General features: G+C 40.5%; 4 protein-coding genes across 4 annotated transcripts; all 4 read left to right on the top strand.

Moving 5' to 3' along the window:
• Positions 1-466: 466 nt before the first annotated feature.
• On the top strand, positions 467-1714 carry N7457_007228 (D-mandelate dehydrogenase-like dehydrogenase; the record flags this gene model as incomplete). The annotated part of the gene is made up of 5 exons (XM_057178271.1): positions 467-519; positions 587-801; positions 861-1270; positions 1324-1563; positions 1616-1714. 5 exons carry the CDS (start codon positions 467-469, stop codon positions 1712-1714), a joined length of 1017 nt encoding a protein of 338 aa, XP_057030015.1.
• Positions 1715-2162: 448 nt separating this feature from the next.
• Positions 2163-3098, top strand: N7457_007227 (putative formin binding protein; the record flags this gene model as incomplete). Its single annotated transcript, XM_057178270.1, has 2 exons — positions 2163-2186; positions 2235-3098. 2 exons carry the CDS (start codon positions 2163-2165, stop codon positions 3096-3098), a joined length of 888 nt encoding a protein of 295 aa, XP_057030014.1.
• A 1596-nt stretch (positions 3099-4694) lies between these two features.
• N7457_007226 (putative C6 finger domain protein) lies at positions 4695-7271 on the top strand (the record flags this gene model as incomplete). Its single annotated transcript, XM_057178269.1, has 3 exons — positions 4695-5786; positions 5937-6330; positions 6409-7271. 3 exons carry the CDS (start codon positions 4695-4697, stop codon positions 7269-7271), a joined length of 2349 nt encoding a protein of 782 aa, XP_057030013.1.
• Positions 7272-7862: 591 nt separating this feature from the next.
• N7457_007225 (uncharacterized protein) lies at positions 7863-8548 on the top strand (the record flags this gene model as incomplete). Its single annotated transcript, XM_057178268.1, has 2 exons — positions 7863-7918; positions 8215-8548. 2 exons carry the CDS (start codon positions 7863-7865, stop codon positions 8546-8548), a joined length of 390 nt encoding a protein of 129 aa, XP_057030012.1.
• Between the last annotated feature and the right edge of the window lie 10271 nt (positions 8549-18819).

Genomic DNA, 18819 nt, shown 5'->3' with positions numbered 1-18819 from the left:
ATCTTAGGCGATATTTCTCATTAGACAGATTATTGTAAATATGTATTTGGTCAAAAGGCGTCTCATGCGGGGATGCTTGATAAGCTCGGCCCGGGGCACTTTCCGTCTTCTCGGCCGATGCTTCATGGTTTTCATGAGATCAGATCCTTATTGACTAGTTCCTATGGGTTTTACCGATATCTGTCCCTTGATATATCAACAGTCTTGGCTCACTTGAATCACTCGAGACCGTCAATTGGTATCTCTCGGATATCGCTCTCCTCGATCCTTCTTATCGGTTAGTTGACCGGATGTCAAGAGAAGGCGCCTCGGCATATTTCAACCCAAGTTCGTATAAGTTGTTGACTCGTCTGGAAACTTGACAAACTCGGCTTTGAATTGGCGCTATCGCATTGTCATACATTTTACATCCTTTCAAGATACTAATCACCTTTACATTCAGCACCCAATTAACTTCACTATCAAAATGGGCTCTATGGATCCTAAACCCAAGGTTCTTCTACTTGGCGATATTGAACAGTACGCTCGCCTCGTTTCTTCGTACCAGGCATTATCACTTTCAAGTATTGACATCTTTGGGACACAGTGCGCAAGCAGCCTGGAGCGCCTTGGGCGAAGTAGCAGAGATAGTCAAGTCAACAGCAGCAAATCGAGTTGAGTTCATCCAAGAGTGCAAAGACGGCAAGCTAGATGGCGTCGTTGCGATATACCGAACCTTTTTCTCGGTGGATCAAACAGGGCTTGTAGACGAGGAGCTCGTGGGTGTGCTACCAAGCTCTGTCCGATTCATGGCACATTGTGGTATGTCGACCTCGGGTTACTAGGGTAAAAGCACATATATTGACATAATGTCTTCACAGGAGCCGGATATGATCAAGTGGATGTTCATGCCTGCAGCGCGCGTAACCCCCCTGTTCGGGTTTCCAATGTCCCAACCGCAGTAAATGATGCCACTGCGGATATGAACATGTTCCTGATTCTTGGTGCACTGCGCAAATTAAACGCCGGTATGAATGCCCTGCGTGAGGGCAAATGGCGTGGCCAGCCAGCGCCCCCTCTCGGTCACGATCCCCAAGGTAAGGTCCTCGGTATCCTAGGAATGGGCGGTATTGGCCGTAATTTGAAGAAGAAGGCCGAGGCCTTCGGCATGAAGGTCATCTACCACAACCGCCGCAAGCTCAGTGATGAGATTTCTGCGGGCGCGCAATATGTTTCTTTTGACGAGCTCTTGTCCTCCAGTGACGTGGTCAGCCTGAACCTACCGTTGAACGTAAGTGAATCCTAGACAGGGATGGAGTATGTTCTGATGTTGATTGCTTGAAGAGAAACACACGTCATATCATTGGCAAAGCCGAGTTCGCCAAGATGAAAGATGGCGTGGTAGTGGTGAACACTGCCCGTGGCGCTGTCATGGATGAGGCTGCTCTGGTTGATGCCTTGGATAGTGGGAAAGTGTTCTCGGCTGGCCTCGATGTTTTCGAGAAGGAGCCTGAAATCCATCCTGGGTTGCTGAGCAATCAGAATGTGATTCTGGTTCCTCATATGGGTACTTGGACTATCGAGGTAAGTGTGGTACTTTTGATGAACAGGGTTATGAAACTAACTTTCTCGAAAGACATTGCTTGCCATGGAAGAGTGGGCCATTGAAAACATCCGTCTTGCTCTTGAAGTTGGGAAGCTGAAGAGCCCAGTTCCAGAACAAGCGGATCTCTAGGGACACTCGTTGAAGAACCTCTGCATGTTCTGACTGTATAGTGCAGAAATCAAGCGGGAAACAATTATTAGTCACCTCCTGTACCTGCCATTGTAGGGAAAATGTGCTACTCGCCCGGTGTATATATTTTGAGCCCGCGTCTCAACGCATGAAGTATATGTATATTTTTGGCATATATGCGGGCTTCCTAGCTAAACATACACACAACATGCCCAATCAGATAAGATTCTAATTGAATAATCGCTTGGTCTTTAATTGGAGCCCGAGATCCTATGTCTTTACCTAGACAACTTTGAGAACAAGTTAGGGTTGTGTCGAGGGACTTGAAGCCTGAAGTCTGAGGCTGCCCAGAGTGGGGCTCCTGGCTTCTTTGGGACTAGACCCCCGGCTCAGAGCTTCATCTTATCAAACGACTCTGGCGATTCTCACTTGAACCCAGCACTTCATCATGGCTGAATACTGGAAATCAGCTGTAAGTTCAGACCTAAACCTGTCCATATTCTTGCTAATGATCATACAGCCACGCTACTGGTGTAAACAGTGCAAGATCTTCATCCGCGACACGCCTTTCGAAAAGACCCAGCACGAAGCCAGCCCAAAACATCAAGGTAGCCTCAAGCGTTTCCTCAGACAAATCCACAAGGACAATGAACAACAACAACGAGACTCACAGCGTGCGAAAAGCGAAGTTGAGCGATTGCGACAGGCCATTGGTGGCGGATCCTCGACCGATAAAGATGGCGGCGCGAAACGAACCGCGGCACCAGCTCCCAAACCTACAGACCGGCCCGCCACTATGGAAGAGAGAAAGAAACAGATGGCACAGCTTGCGGAGATGGGAGTCGCCGTCCCGCAGGAATTCCGCGCTGAGATGGCGTTAGCAGGGGATTGGCAGACGACATCTGAGACATTGATTGAGCCAAAGCAGGGATTAGAAGGGCCCACAAAATCGATTGGAGTGCGCAAGCGCAAACATGAAGGCGAAGGCGAGGAGGAGGATGAGAATGTACCTGAACCTGTCATCAACAGAGGCTGGGGCTCGAGAATGAGACAATACCCCGGTGCACAGGAGGAGGAAGGCTTGGATGATCTGCTTGCATCTACCAAGAATATCAAGAAGACTAAAACCTTTATTCCGAAGATTGAACTCGATGAACGGGAGACTACTATCGAACAACTCACTCCCACCACAAAGAAAGAAGAAGGAGAACAAGAACGAGGTTCTTCCAAGCCAGAGCCTCAGGAGACGAATGAGACAATCGAGGTTAAGGCTGAAGAGACCGCTCAACCTTCAGAGCCAATTGTCGAAGAAAAACCGCCAAGTGAAGATGCTACGCCAGGAGTTGTATTCAAGAAGCGCAAGCCAAAAACGATGAGAAAATAGTCACACCTTGAGAGGATGCGATATCTGCAAACCTTTTGTGTCGTGCCCCAAATGGCAATTCAAGCATAGGTTCGTCGTTCAGAATCGGTCCCGGGTTCTTGAGGAGCTTGAAACGCCCAACTCCAAACTGTTGGCTCACCACCCTGCAAATCTGCAGTTGTCTTGCTTCAAGCAGTAGACACAGATTACAAAGCTTTCTCTGTTACAAGTCACATCAGAGAGTACCCAATTCCTCGGAAAGATTTCCCGTGGCAGAACTCTCGTTCCTCACGATGTACAGATCGACTCCATTCACCCGGATGATCATTTGCAAGGCTAAGCATTATTTGATCTGAGGACTGGACTAAATGCCTATCATGAAACTTGTTTCCCCGTCCTCATTTATGGAGACATGTGCATAGTCTAAAATATGAGCCTTTGGCTCGGTGGGGGGGGTTAATTGTTCAAACGCCTTGGTTTGACGGGATAATCTATAGCCTCCATAGATTATGGGCCAGAAGGCCTGCCTACGAAAACATTCACTTAACACCTCGTGAAATAAATTTCCAGTCTAACTTGAATACTTGCAACTGAAAAACAATCAGAAAAAAACCATTGATGACCCAAGTAGCTTGTAAATAATAAACACGCCGATGCCAATGTCGGGGTAGAAAGCGGTGTTGCCACTATAATTTTTTTTCCTTCGATCGCAATCAAAGCGGAGAGTTTCATCGCCGGAAAGGAAAGCTCCTTTAAGCCTCTCTTTCGCGCTTTTCCTGACCTCCAACCCTCGGATCTGCACAGCTCGTCGGCGACTTGTGTTTATTTCGATCTAATATATTAATATACTTACCTGGTAAGTCCTTGAAATTCGAGCAAGTTGTGATCCCCGCAGCCCTGCCAACCCACCTGGTCCTCGACTTGCGCATCGTCCTCTCGCGCCGGAGCCTCAACTACCCTGTGCGAGACTGTGTCCAGTAATCCTGCTGTTGAAAGAGATTATTGAATTTTCGATTCGAGTCCGCGATGCTTTCCCGGGAGCCGGTGGGACTTGTGAACGCAGATGATTGCATTTTGAGGCTGGGCGGCCACCGCGAATGCGACTTGCAAATCCCCAATTGGCCAGCAGGATATCTGGACATGCAACGGGCTTGATGTCTCTTTGATGGAGGTTTTTGGCACAAAGGCGTGACACTCGCGCCCAATACATATACAGGGCTAGAGGATTGGGTTTAAAGGCGTGGAAACCGAGGACCTGCGCTAGCACGGTGCTTCTTTCCTGGATATGCTCATGATCGACATCGAGGACTCTGTTTTTTACCACGTCATGCTTCGCTGCGGGCTGCTCACACATTGCTGGCGGCTGAATATTTTGACTAACAAATGATGGATCCCACAGATCATAGGGAATAAATGATTTCTAACTCCCCATCCGTTCGACCTGGTGTGATTTCTTCGCTCAGCGATAAACCAGACGACCTTTGACCATTACGTCCTTTTATAATCGAATATCCGATCATTTTTCAAAACGTTGTCCTCGAGCCTACTTGCAAACCCCTCCCCCCACCAAACTTCTGATCCGATCGAGACTTTTATTGGGAGGCTGCGAATTTCAACATGTCGGAGCCGACGGACTCGAGCGCCCCGCCTGGCGAATCCACCAATCCTGCGACTGACTCGAATGCGCCAGCTGTTGAGACAGAGCAACCTCCACCCCAGAATGTGCCACTCCCGGTGGAAACACATCAACCTTCAGCAGAGGCAAACCAAGATCCACCGCAACCGACCGAGTCTGCACCAGAACAGCCAGTAGAACTAGCACCGCCAGCACCACCAACAGAACCAACGGAGCTAGCGGCGCCAGAAGAGCCAGCAAGGGCAATTCCGCCCCCCTCAGATCCAACACAGGATGTGGGCACGTATCAGCCAGAAGAAACCAGCCAGCCAACACATGCTCCAGACCTGACCTTACCATCCGTTGAATCATCACTCCCAACGATTGATTCGTCACTCCCACCTATGGACACATCGCATGCTTTCGATGATTCGGACATGAACTCCTTTGATGCGTTGCCTTCAATAGGTTCATCCGCGGCACCAGATATGTCGCTGCCTGCAATCGATACAACACTTCCCTCGCTGGACCATTCCTTGCCAGCGATTGGGACTGATGATATCCCAACGATGGATGGGCATGACTTTGGCGATGATAGTCATTTAGACCACCACGATCCAAATTCCGGTATGGCAGACTCTACGGGCCATGGTCACGACACAACACAACACCATGGGGCCGTGAATGGTGGATCTCACTACCATGCGCAAACAAATGGTACATACCAATATTCGCACAGTCCTGTACAATCACAGCCCGGAAGTCAGCAGTCACCACAGACACATACGCAACACCAGTTCCAAGCACAGCCGCAACAGCACTATCAGCAAAACGACATGTATCACAATTCTGGTGCTCAAGGCCAGGTGCCACAGGCTCCGATCGGGTCGCCTCTCCCGAACAATATGCCTCCGATGGCTTCAATGGGACAATACATGGCTGGTTATCCGTCCAACATGGGACAAGGGAATGCGCAAATGCGGTATCAACTGCCAGGAGACCCAAATAAGATGCTATCAGGCAATAGACACAAGAAAGAAGTCAAGCGACGAACAAAAACCGGTTGTTTGACTTGTCGCAAACGAAGAATCAAGGTGAGCGCAAATGTAGTTCGCGGGGCGGAGTCTCGCTTGTGCCCGCAGACCCCGCCATTTTATTTTGTCCGCTTAATCCCACGTCCCCTCGACTTTTTTTCCTCATTCGGCTTTTTTGAATTTTCTTGATCAAGTTCTGACTCTCTCTAGTGCGACGAAGCACATCCGGTTTGCAGAAACTGCGTGAAAAGCAAACGTGAATGCTTGGGCTACGATCCTGTGTTTCGGACTCAAGCCTCCACACCATCGGCTATCCAACCAGCTCCTAACCCTCCCCCTTCACTGGTCGTCAATCCTCAAGGCCCTTCTACCTCATCAGCACCCTCATATCCTTCTTATCCTTCTGCGCCTCCTGGGTATATGCCCGCCTCGTCTCAACCATTTGCACCTTCTCTCCACTCTGAATCGCCCTCTGCCTCTACCGACCAGCACGAGCACGGAGCTTCCATCGACTCCTCTTTGGCAACGAGCAACCAAACAAATCATACAGAAATGCAGAATACCGGTGCACCACGCCAACAGGGCTCTGAGCCTTCATACAAAGGTGAGATTCTGCTCATATAATCAACCTGATTTCTCATTTGCGCATCGTGCATGGATAGCTGACAATCGATCCTTCCAGCCAAGAATCTCTATATCAATGATCTCTTCTCTCTGCGAGGGATTGCCCCTCCTCCTCCCCATCCAGTCGGTACACTTCCACCCGGTCGACTCGAAGAGATCCAGGCAGTGTTCCTGGCCACCTATGCGCCTGCGATCGATAAGCTTCTAGAGGTTCGCTGGTATTCAGAGAGTGCTCTCTCATTACTCATGGCCGATGCGCAGCTTATGGCCGATTATTCAGCCTTGATCAATGCGTTCAACGAATGGAATCTTCAAGACGGTGAAACCCTTGCTCGCCTAGAGAGTTTCGAGGCCTCAATAATCTGGAAAAGCATGGCGCTGTGTCGCCAGGTACCAGATGGAGAAACTGGACAACAAGGGCGAGACTGGAATCTCTGTGTGGCTTGCGCTCGGTTAAACGTGGTGGAGGCATTGCTGACCTGGAATCACCTGGACTCAAATCCCTTGTCACGAGAGCTTGTTATGGATGCCGCCAATCCCCCGAATACCCCGGATCAGTTCCAGAGTCGTCAATTGGATTTCTGGGATCAGGTCGGAGAATTCCTTACACTTTATGACAACGAAGCAAGCTCAGCCAAGCAAATTGATGACACCCTGGGTCGGTGCCGACAATTACTGGATACATATGAGAATCGCGACATCATTTACTCTATCTCCGTCGCACGCCACCTAGGACAACGATGGGCCGACTTCCCCAACAGCCTGCCCAAGGTGGGCTACACTACCGAGAAAGAGGCGGGAACCAAACTGTTCGTCGCACAGAAGTTCCTCGAAGAGGAAGCCGAGGGCAAGGGCACAACACAAATCTACAAGCGAGTTTGCTGTATGGCAGTCCGCTCATGGTGGGTTGCTCGTGGGTAATCAACTCCCGTGTGACTGGCATCACCTCAAGCGTTCTCTGTACCATCCTACTCTCTTCTCCTCGTTGCATAATGCGCTCCTCACAAGGACCATTACCCCTCCTCTCGATCCTGCGTCCTCACAGGTTCTCATCTTGTTCTTTTGCGGTCGACAAAACAAAAGCATCATGGTCAGGCGTTCAAGTTTTTGTTTGTTTCTTTGGCTTGGATGATATGATCTCAATTCTCTGCGCCTTCACATTTCTTTTCTTTTTATTTCCATCGGGGTTCAGGAGACTGGGCAGTGAGCGAGCAAAGCACCACGGCGTTTTGGCCTTTTCTTCCTCCCCAACAGGTGGGATTATCATGGTTCCACCTTGTGTATATATTGATCAGATAACATCTGTTACTCTAAAGCTTCTTCCTTCCGCTGTAATTATCCCTTTACATTGCCTCTTCAGAAGTAAGCCTAGACAATAAGTTAGGTATATTGTTTGGCCACAAAACGGACTGGGACTGCCCAGTGTCAACCCAAGCATCTAAGGAGCCTGCATTCCATAGGCAACGAGATGGACTTGACTGAGAGGTTCCTCGACTTGACTACATACAGTCCATGGTTATTCTTTTCAAGACCGTCTATGGAAGCCTTGCAATGCCACCACCTTCTATGTATGTCTGATATCACCATCAACCGTCCGCTAGGCGAATCTCGCTAACACCGCTGAGAGCTTTCAATGGGTTAAACTCCAAAAGCACGACTTCTATCAATCAAAAGCCAATATCCCACCAGCCAGCACACAGACCCCTATACAGTCCCTCCGCAAAAGTTTCCGTACGGTCGGGGGTCCACACCCGCGTTTTTCGCGAATAATTACATTTTTGACCCGCGTCTTCTCCCAACCCATGGTTTTTAAAAATTCACCATGGTTCCCAGGACCCCCTCTACGTCCTATTAATTCTAATAGGATAAAGGGAAATGAGCTATCTCCCTATCTCCGGGGTCAGATCTTTGGTCAAGCCCAGCTAGGCCTGTCAATCGCGAAAATTGCCCAGCACTTCAGTTTATCCAAATCCACAATTCAGTATACCCTCGAGAAAGAACCTCTCCGACACGAAGGCAATAATCAAAACCGCGTCGGTCGCCCCTCGATTTTATCAGTAGATGACCGTTCTATGGTTATTCGATTGATTCGAAACGATCCCTTTATTACCTATCAAGAAATCCGCGAACAAAATGGCTTAACTGCTTCCGACGATACCCTTCTTCGAATGGTCAAAGCCTCGGGCTACGGACATTAGAAAGCGAAAAAAAGACCATATTTAAAACCGGAACACGCCGAGCTACGCCTTAATTGGGCTTTGGAGCGACGAAATTGGACGTGGGATGACTAGAAGAAGATTGTTTGGTCCGATAAATGCTCTATTAAAATCGGGAAAGGGAAGCGTCACCGTTAGGTCTTTTTTATCAACCACCGAAATAAAAAATGGAAAAAAGAACATATTACTACATACTCGAAGTCGAAAAATATCTCAATCATGATTTAGGGAGCAATATTCGGTGGTGGTTGCTCCGATTTATTCTAAATGAATCGTGACTCGGAGTCAGTACGCAACGGATACTTAAGGTTCTCGTATCGCGAGGTTCTCGAGGAGAATTTACCCCAAATTTGTATGGATTCGACGCGAATCTTTATGCACGATAATGCTCCAATCCATACTACGCATATTATTCGTGATTAGTTATAGGAGAATGGAATTGAGACGATAGTGTGGCCGCCGTACTCACCTGATTTGAACCCTATTGAATATACATGGGCAAAACTTAAAGAAATGATCGACCGCCTTGATCCGGACCTTGATAAATTTGAAGGTCCCAAAGAAGATCTGATTCATCATTTCGAAGAGTTAATTCATGCTACATAGGCGATGCTAGGCCAGGATTACTTTGATGGGTTGATTTCGAGCATGGGGCGCAGGGTTGAGGCAGTAATTGAGGCAAATGGGTGGTATACTAAATATTAAAAATATAAATTAAATACTATGTCCAATTGCCTATCTAATATATATTTTTATATAATTTTACTATATAAATTAGGGGTATAGTATTTAATTGAAGTTAGCAGGTTCGATTTGCTAAAATCAAAAATGGGAGATATATATTTGATGGGGTGCGGGTCGTACGGAAACTTTTGCGGTAGAACTGTAATCAACTTACAGATGCCTGGCGAGAAGGCTCCCAACAAAATCAAGATCGAGGAGAGCGGAGATATCGACGCCCTTCAGCGGTATCGATATCGTAAGTTCTACAAAATGTACAATAACAACCCCCAATCTCCTGACCAAGGAATGGCTACTTCTGCAAGCGGAATATACTCTCCAAAAGACCGTCCAGGAAGAGGTATCCTCAGACAAGAAATTGCATAGACCGGTCCCGACGATGCCCTGTATCTGCGAGTCTGGAAGACCTTCGCCCAAATCCAGCTTAGAGCTTTGAGCTAGAGATACTGGCTCCTGGAACGGGAGTGGTGGCGGCTCCGAACCTGCTTCTCCGAAGGGCCGCTGCTTAGAGCGTTTGATCTGGGGCGTTCACTTCCGCGATGGTATATGAATCGAGTGCTAGTTGGGAATTGTGCTGGAAGAGATGGATACTGTGTTGCTCGTAGAGATGATGATGCTTGTCAGCTTAGAGCTGGGCATTGCATAGTTGGTTGTACATGTGGTGATCAGACAAGGGGTCTTTGGCTTGGTATGGCTTACTGTATTATGGTATATCGGGTCTCAATATGGGGACTGTCTCTTGATAGTCATGATAGTCCCTTGGATTTGATTGTTCTGTCTTCAGAGGAGAATGCTGAAATAGGGAGGAGGGCTAAGAATGAGAGGATTGAGTCGAATCTTGAAGGCAAGAATAAAGGGAATGTTGGTTACGTTGCAAAAGGTCAGAAATAGATACTTGCTTTATAACTTAAGTCTGTTACACCTGCCAATTTGGTACCTTCCAAAGTGCTTTTTTACACATAGGAGCTATATAAGTCCCATCTAGTACCGGGGTGATATTTATATGCCTATACGTACCGGATATTCCCTAGCGGGTGGGGCTTTCCTATTTGAGCTACCGCCGCTTTTATAAGGGGTGGTCAGGCTTAGGCTCACTAAGTAACCGGCCCCTAAAATTTCATACCAAAATTACGGACCCTCGCAAGCGAGGGTCCGCCACCCAAACCGTACATCCCACCTAAACCGTACATTCTTCCTATATTTTACCTTGACTACCATTTTCTATATAATAATATAGGAAATTAATAGTTTAAAAATCATAGATAAATCAATTCACCATTTGACTATTAGTATACAAGATTATATCAATTTCCCTTACGTTTTTGTGCTCGCCTATGCTTCCTGATTTCGATCAACACCTTCTTCTACTTCCGCCTCGTTTTTTCTTAATTAGCTTTCTTAGTCAATTTGTACTCTTTTCGCTTTATCTCTTTGACTTAGGATAAATTGATAATACTAGTTATCTGGGTATAGCGCCGAGAAGTATTATATCGGGCGTAGCGAGCACCTATAATAGCACTTATTAAGTCGAATTCCCGCCGTAGTTCGTGAGCTAGTGTAGCTTATACTTTAGCACACTTTTAAAGCTTTTCTAGTGCCTTTTTAAACCTCTAACTCCCCGGATCTAACTAATTAAGCTAATCGCTTATCCTTCTTACTTTACTAGTAGTTTTTAGAGTGCTAAACTAGGAGTTTTAGGAGGTAGTTAATGTCACCTGCCAGTCGACCTATGAGAGAATCGAGTACAAAAACGAGAAAACCAAAGATAGGGAAATAAGAGAGAGAGAGATCTGGTAGGAGATAAGACTTTATACCCTATCTCCTATATAAACCAATTAAACCTATATATCCTAAATAGGTTTAGTAATATTTAGAAGAATAAAGGAAAACTAGTAAATAATCTAGATAAAGGAAATAAGTAAATAATCTAGGAGATCGGAAGGTATAAATAAGATATATAACGTAGATCGTTATATATTCCCCGCGAAAGAATATATCTAGTCCCTAGATATTTAAAGACTAGAAATAAAAGTATCGTAATCGAAAGTACCCTTAACCTTAAGCTCTTTAATAGCGGTATCTATTTCGTCTTTATCCCTTTATAGTATACTAACGTTAATACCGGAAATATCTATTTTATTAGTATAGGTATTTAAAGAAGTTAATTAAAAATTATAACCGGCGAGCTACTAAACGATTTTAAGGAATTCGGGATAGGTATAAGGTAAATTAAGCTATTAAGAAAGTCTATTATGTAGGGAAGTATTAAGACCTTTATAGAAAGTAGAGATTTTTATAACGTTAGGCTACTCTTATCCTTAAGCTTTATAAAGAACTCTTTTAAATTTAGTGATATAAGCGGCGAGAGTATTAGAATCCTACTTAATTAAAAGAAGTCGATCTTTAGTTTCTTAAGTCTTATTTAGATTATCGTAAACGCGTTAAAGTTAATCGAGAATAGTATTATAGTTATAAATACCGGAGTTATATATAGTTAAAAGTTAAGGAAGAACTATAGCTTAGACTTAACTTAAGAGATTAAAAAAGACGTAGTAAAACTAAGCTATTAAATCTCTAATAATAAGTCTATTAATAGCTAACTTTATATAAATAGAGGTGTCTTACGTATTATAACGAAATAACTAATTACTAAACTTTTCTAGATCTAGAAGAGAGGCTTTTAGGTATTTTAAAGAAGAAGAAGAGATAGAGGTAGCTTATTAGACCTTAAGCTATTAAATCTACTACTAAAGATTATCGATAATAGCTATAAACTTAATATAAAGCTTAGTATATAGTTATTAAAGTTATTAATCTATTTTAATAAGGATTAAGAGAAGGAAGCTAGATAAAAATTTATATTAGACCTATACCTAGAAATAATAGAAAAGAAGAAAAATTAAGGGTAAAGGAGTTAAGAAAAGAAGGGAATAGTCGGTCTTCGCCTTAGCTTACTAGACTAACCTAGAGTAGCTTAGTCTCTATTTATCTAAAGTATGATACTAAGCTATCTAAAGGAGAATCGAAAAATAGGCTTCTACTAAGAATAAGCTTAGTGTATATAAACTCTCTATATAGTATTATAAAGCGGTGCCCTTCTTAATATAGGACTTTATAAAGAGGATCTTTAGTTTTATATTACCTACTAGTCGACCTATAAGAGAATCGAGTATAAAAACGAGAAAACCAAAGATAGGGAAAGAAGAGAGAGAGAGATCTAATAGGAGATAAGACTTTATACCCTATCTCCTATATAAACTAATTAAACCTACATATCCTAAATAGGTTTAGTAATATTTAGAAGAATAAAGGAAAACTAGCAAACAATCTAGATAAAGGAAATAAGCAAACAATCTAGGAGATCGGAAGGCGTAAATAAGACATATAACGTAGATCGTCATAGTTAAGGGTGTTCTCGACTAAGGGAGATTATTATTATATAGATTATAAGACTCTAACTTATCTATAATAAGCTTAGAATTAATAGGCTAAAGGCTAGTTAATTTAAACCTAAGCTTAATTATATTCGGCTAGAAGGTTTTTCGTCTAATTTCTCTAATTAAGTATAAAAACTCGTCCTTTAAGAATTTACGGTATCTAGTTATTATAGTAGCTTCTATAGCCTTACTATACTAATATCTATATATACTAAACACCCCGATATTAAGAGGCTATAGTATATAACTAGTATATATGTTAAGGTAACTATTTGTTAAGGTAGTACTTGTTAACTAGGTGAATAATGATACGAGAGGGATACGTAGTTAGAACGAAAGGTATTCGATTCTATATTGGTTCTAAGACTGAATCTTACCTTCCCTTTCCCTATAGGTGTCTTCCTTTTATGATTTAGGTTCCCCGCTTCTCGGGACCGGATTATATTAGTTCTATCCCGATATCGTAGGGTATTCGGAGGGGTCTCCTCTATCTAAGAGAAAGGGAGCCTAAGGCAAAATAGTATAATAAAGAAATACCGTAATAACTATCCCCCCTTCTCTATAAAACCCGTCCCGGGGTTTTAGGTTAAATAAAGGGAAGTATAAGTTATAAGGTAAGAAGGGTTCCTATCGAGTTTATTCCTTTCTCTATTTTATAAAGCCTCGTTAGTATAGTCGTAGTAGTAGCTAACGGGCGGGATACTAGCGATCTAGTACCGGAACTAGAACTAGTCTAGTACCTAGGCTACTTACGTTCTAACTTAAAGTCCTTTAATACTACCGAAGGGGAGGTTTTCTCTATCTCTTATCGGTATAATACGATTACGTCTATTCTTTATAAGCGATATTATATAGATAAGAAGACTTATAATATAGTACGTTTTCGGGCTTTTATCGTAATAGATCTATACTTATCCCGTATAGGTACCTATTAGTATAATAAGGGATACTTAGGATTTTTCTACTATCTTAAAATTTTTAAAGGTTCTCTTAGATAATAAAATAGAGTTATTAGAGTAGATCTATACGGAAGTCGCTAAGAGTTTATATAATTTAGCCTAGGTATTTAACGTAGCGGTTATTAGTTACTATTCGTATTAGAATTTAGTAGGTATAAAGAAAATATAAGCTATAAGTATTTTATAACCGTTTTATTAACGATTTATCTTTTAATAATAGTCTAGCTATTTTAGGCGAATTATAATAAGTTTATAAACGGTCGTCGGGCCGATATATAGACTATACTTAATAGTCGTAGTTTAACTCTATTAGATTAGGGTAGACTTTTAAGTCTACTCCCTAGGGATATAGGATATACTTATTAGACTATTACGAAATAGAGGTATTTAAAGTCTATTTCTAATACTTTTATAGCTATATTCGGGGAAGCTATAGGAACGATCCTACTTAATACTTTCGGGATTAACGAGTGTAGGAGGTTCGTGACTTATTCTCCTCGATAAAAGAGAAGGTATTATATATATAGTTCCTTCCTTATAATAAAGGTAGCCTAGAATAAAAGAGGAATTTATTTTAATTTTCTAACTATAATCTTTTCTTTCTTTACGTTATTTCGTTATTATTTATACGTAGTTCCTCGTATATTTCGTAAGTAATCCCCTTATATCTCGTCGTCTTATCTTTTACGAGTCCTATTTATTTCTATAGGAACCTTCCTTTATTATAGCGCGAGGTTATAGTCGCGATTATAGTCGTAGTTAGGGTCGTAGTTAGGGTTATAGTATAATTCCTATTAACGACCTATTTATAGATCTATCTATACCCTTTTCTTCTTTAGCTACTTCTAAGATAGTATCTAAGGTTTATAACTATTCTAATATAGATCTACCGTTAACTCCTTCTCGTATAGGTCCTATTAGGACTACTCGTTATACTTAAAACTCCGATTCTTCTATACGCCCGAAACGAAATCGTCCTATTCGATATCGCTTAAATTAGTACGTTATTTATTTATATATAGCTAAGAAGAAGTAGGTTACTAACGAACCCTTTAAGGTTAAGTATAAATCTAAGGCTATTAGTTCTATCTCTTATTAGTATTATATAGAGAAACGACGGGTATATAACTTAGTATAGATTTATTCGCCTTTCTTATTAGTATCGGACCCTAATCGTATAGGTTCTAAGTAGTATTACTAATAACGCTATAGATCTAACCTTAATTATCGAATAGTCTACCCGATTTTTCGAAAAGCTAAAGGATCGCCCCGACTATATAGAATAGGATAGGGTTAATAGGTCCCGATTTTTCTATAAGCCTACTATCTAGGCTACCGTTAAGAGTAGGATCCGTAGATTAATCTCCGACTTTTCTACGTTAATCTATAGTTATCGAGCTACTTATAGTTTCCCCCTATCTCGAAAAAAGACTTCTATTATAAGTATTACCTTCTCCCTTTTAGGTATATTTCCCTAACGAATTAGTAGGATATCGCTAATACTTATAAATAGTTCCTCTCTTCTTAAGGTCTAACCTTTTTACCTCGCCCTAGTCTTTTAGCTATACTAGCCGAGCGGAAAGCCTACGACGTTTCTATTCGCTACTTTATCTATTATAGGGATTCGGGATATACTTTATAAAATACCGCGAAATATTTATTTATTAGGGATTTAATAATAGCGATTATTATAAGTAGTTAAGATACCGATATAAGCCCTATACTTTCCTTTAGTATCTAGACTAGCTTTCCGATCGTACTAGATACGCTATAGGTTCGTTATATATTCGGTATAGTTTCCGGAATTATTCTATTTTCTCGTTTTTAAAGGTTATTTCTTCTATAATATCTCGGAGGTATTTCGATAGTAAAACGAGCTCGTTTCGATCTAGATTTATTATCTTCTTTTTATTAATAGGGTATTAAATTTAACTATATACTTTAAGCTTTCTTCTTCTTTTCCTTAAGTTTTCTAAAGGACTTAATAGCTTCTTTTATATTTCCTATATTTTCTTCTAGGATCTACTAGTTATATTTAGTAGGCTAACCCTTCTATTTTACTAAGAAGTATCTCTCCTTATTAAATAGCCTCTTATCTTTAATATTTTTAATTTCCTATTCGTTAGACTCTTCGAGTTCTAGTATTAGTAAGGTTTCGGACTTTTCTCCCTTCTATAGTTCTAGGAGGGAGATATAGAATACGTTATATATCTTATTATATTAGTTTAAGAGACTTAACCGGTACGCCTAGGATCTAATAGGGTTTAGGACCCGTAACGGTCTAATATATCTTAAGGCTAGTTTCTTAGTATAGACTTTAAACTTTAGGTTTCTTATTAATAACCCTACTAAATCGCCTTTTTTAAATACTATAGGTTTATAAACGGAGTTAAATCGTTTTACGGATAATTCGGAAGCTTTTCGCTATTATTCTATTATATCTTCCTATAACTTTTTTAGAATCTCGATTCTTTTAGTTACGGCTAGAACCTCCTTTTTATACGTTTCGTCCTTAGAACGTATATAAAAGTTAGGCTTATAGCTTATAAGAGCTATAAATAGAGAGTAATCTATAGTTATATTAGGCGAGTTATTATAGGCGTATTATATTATTAGTAGTAGTTTTAGCTATATAAGTTACTCTATATTAATAAAATATCTAAGATAATATTCTAGTATTTAATTTATACGCTCGGTTTAACTATCCGTTTAGGGGTAAAACGTAGTAGAAAAGCGTAGTTTTATCTTACTTTTATAGTATAGTTAAGACTAAAATTTACTAATAAATATAGGGCCTTAATTAGATATAATACTTTATAGGGGTCTATAGCGAAGTTCTACTTCTATATAGAAAAGCTTTATAAGCTTAGAGGCGTTAATTAATATAGAAACGGTAAAAAATAGAGCCTATTTTATTATCCTATTAATAATAATAAGGATACTATCTACTATATCGTTTTTATAAATTATAGGTAGTAATCCTATAATAAAATCTATTAATAATTTAGCGAAGGGTCGAGTAGGAATCGGTAGTATTCCGAGTACGTTATATAGCTAATACCTTAGAGCTACGTTTCCTTAATATACTATATATTCGGATACGTATTCCGCGATATCTTAGTATATATTTTACTAATAGAAATATCTTTATAGTAATATTAATATTCTATATTTACTAAAATATCCCGCTAGGGTATTATTATAATAAAGACTAAGGAGTTTTTTCCTTAAGTTCTCCCCTATAAGAATATAGAGTCTTTTTTTATACCTTATAATACTATATAGATCGACGCCCTAATCTTTATTACCTAGTTTCGACTAGGAAATAATAAGTTTTTAGCGGCGTATCTTAGGATCGCTATCCTAGATTTTCTCGATTAGGTTTTAGAGGTCCGGTTATACTTCCTATATATATACGGATTAGTTTCGGTACGTATACTTAACCGTTTTATAGGGTATCTATTAGTCGCGACCTAACTCTTCCTATATAGCCTAGTTAGCTACTTCTATACTAACTTCGTCGCTATTTATACTAGTCCGTTCTAGATTAAACTAGGATTTACCGGTATATAAATCGCTAATACTTAGCGATTTAGCTATAGTAATACTCCGTTTCGGTAGTATTTTAGTAACAATTCTATCCTATAATAGTCTAAGTAGATCTTCTACTAAGGCGTCTCCTAGTTTTAGATCTACTTTTCGGGATAATATATCTATAGGATTTATTTTTCCTAGTCTATATTTAATAAAAAAGTTATATAGGGATAGGAATATATACTATCTCGCTTATCTTCTATTTAGCTTTAGCTACTTTATAAAAGTCTATAAATTTATATAATTAGATAGAACTTCTATAGATCGGATACTTCCTTCTAAATAGTATCGCTAATATTTAAATAAGTAAACGATAGCGAATAGTTCTTAATCCGGGGTAGAATAGTTAAGTTTAGCCCTACTAAACTTTCGGGACTAAAAGGCTATAGGATACTATTTCCTATCTTTATCCTTCTAGGATATAATCCCTCCTATACCTTTATTAGAAGTATTAGTTTCTAATCGCGTATCCCTTTCTAGGTCGAAATAGTATAGTAATATTAGTAACTAAAACGCTATAATTAAATAGCGAAATATAAGTCTTTCGTAGACGTTAAGCTAGACTTATCTAGGTTTTCTTCTATTTTTTAACCCTTTTAGTAAGGAAGTTAATAGGAGTATAATCTATAAAAACCGCGGTATAAACTAATAGTAAAAGTTATAGAATCCGATAAATACTTAGATATTATAATAGCTTTTAGGGAGTTCTTAGTTCCTAATAGATTCTACCCTTCGGGGGTCTATAGAGACGCCCTTCGAACCTACTATAAATCCTAGGAACTCTACCTCTTCTTAATAGAATATATACTTTAAGACCTTTATATATAGGCTAGCTCTCCTAAGGTTTTCGAGAACTTTTCGGAGGTATTTCGTATAAGATTCCTTTATTAGAGAAAATATTAGTATATCGTCGAGATATACTATATAGATTATATTAAGATAGTCTTTTAGTACGTTATAGATATAACTTTAGAATATAGTAGAGGTATTAGTTAGTCTAAACGGTATAATTATATACTTATAGTACCTATATCGAGTGCGAAATATAGTCTTCTACTTATCTCCTTCCTTAATATAAATTCGGTAATACGTATCTTAGATATCGACTTTACTAAACTATTTAGCTCCCGTTAATCGGTCTAGAATTTCTAAGATAAGTAGTAATAGGTACTAGTTTTTAACTAAGATTTTATTTAGCCTCTAGTAGTCTATATAGAGATATAATCCGCTATCCTTTTTTAGAATAAAAAGGATCGGTACTCCTATAGGACTTTTAGATAGTCGGATTTATCCGTTTTCTAGGTTCTTATCGATATACTCCCGAAGTTCTTTTAGTTCCTTTTAGGATAAGGGGTAGATTAGTCTATAAGGAGGGTTTTCTCCTAATAATATATTAATAGTATAGTCTATAACCTTATTTAAGGGAAGGGTTTATATATTTTTCGTAGAGAAGATATTATAGAATCCCTATAATTCCGAAGGTAAGTTAGGAGATTCTTCTATATCCCTATTCTCTTCGTAT

This window comes from Penicillium paradoxum (assembly GCF_028828445.1).
Source record: "Penicillium paradoxum strain IBT 22861 chromosome Unknown utg000006l_segment0_segment0, whole genome shotgun sequence".
In the NCBI taxonomy this organism is placed as follows: Eukaryota; Fungi; Ascomycota; class Eurotiomycetes; order Eurotiales; family Aspergillaceae; genus Penicillium; species Penicillium paradoxum.
The sequence above is the reverse complement of the archived record's forward strand: the minus strand, read 5'-3'. Positions and strand labels throughout refer to the sequence as shown.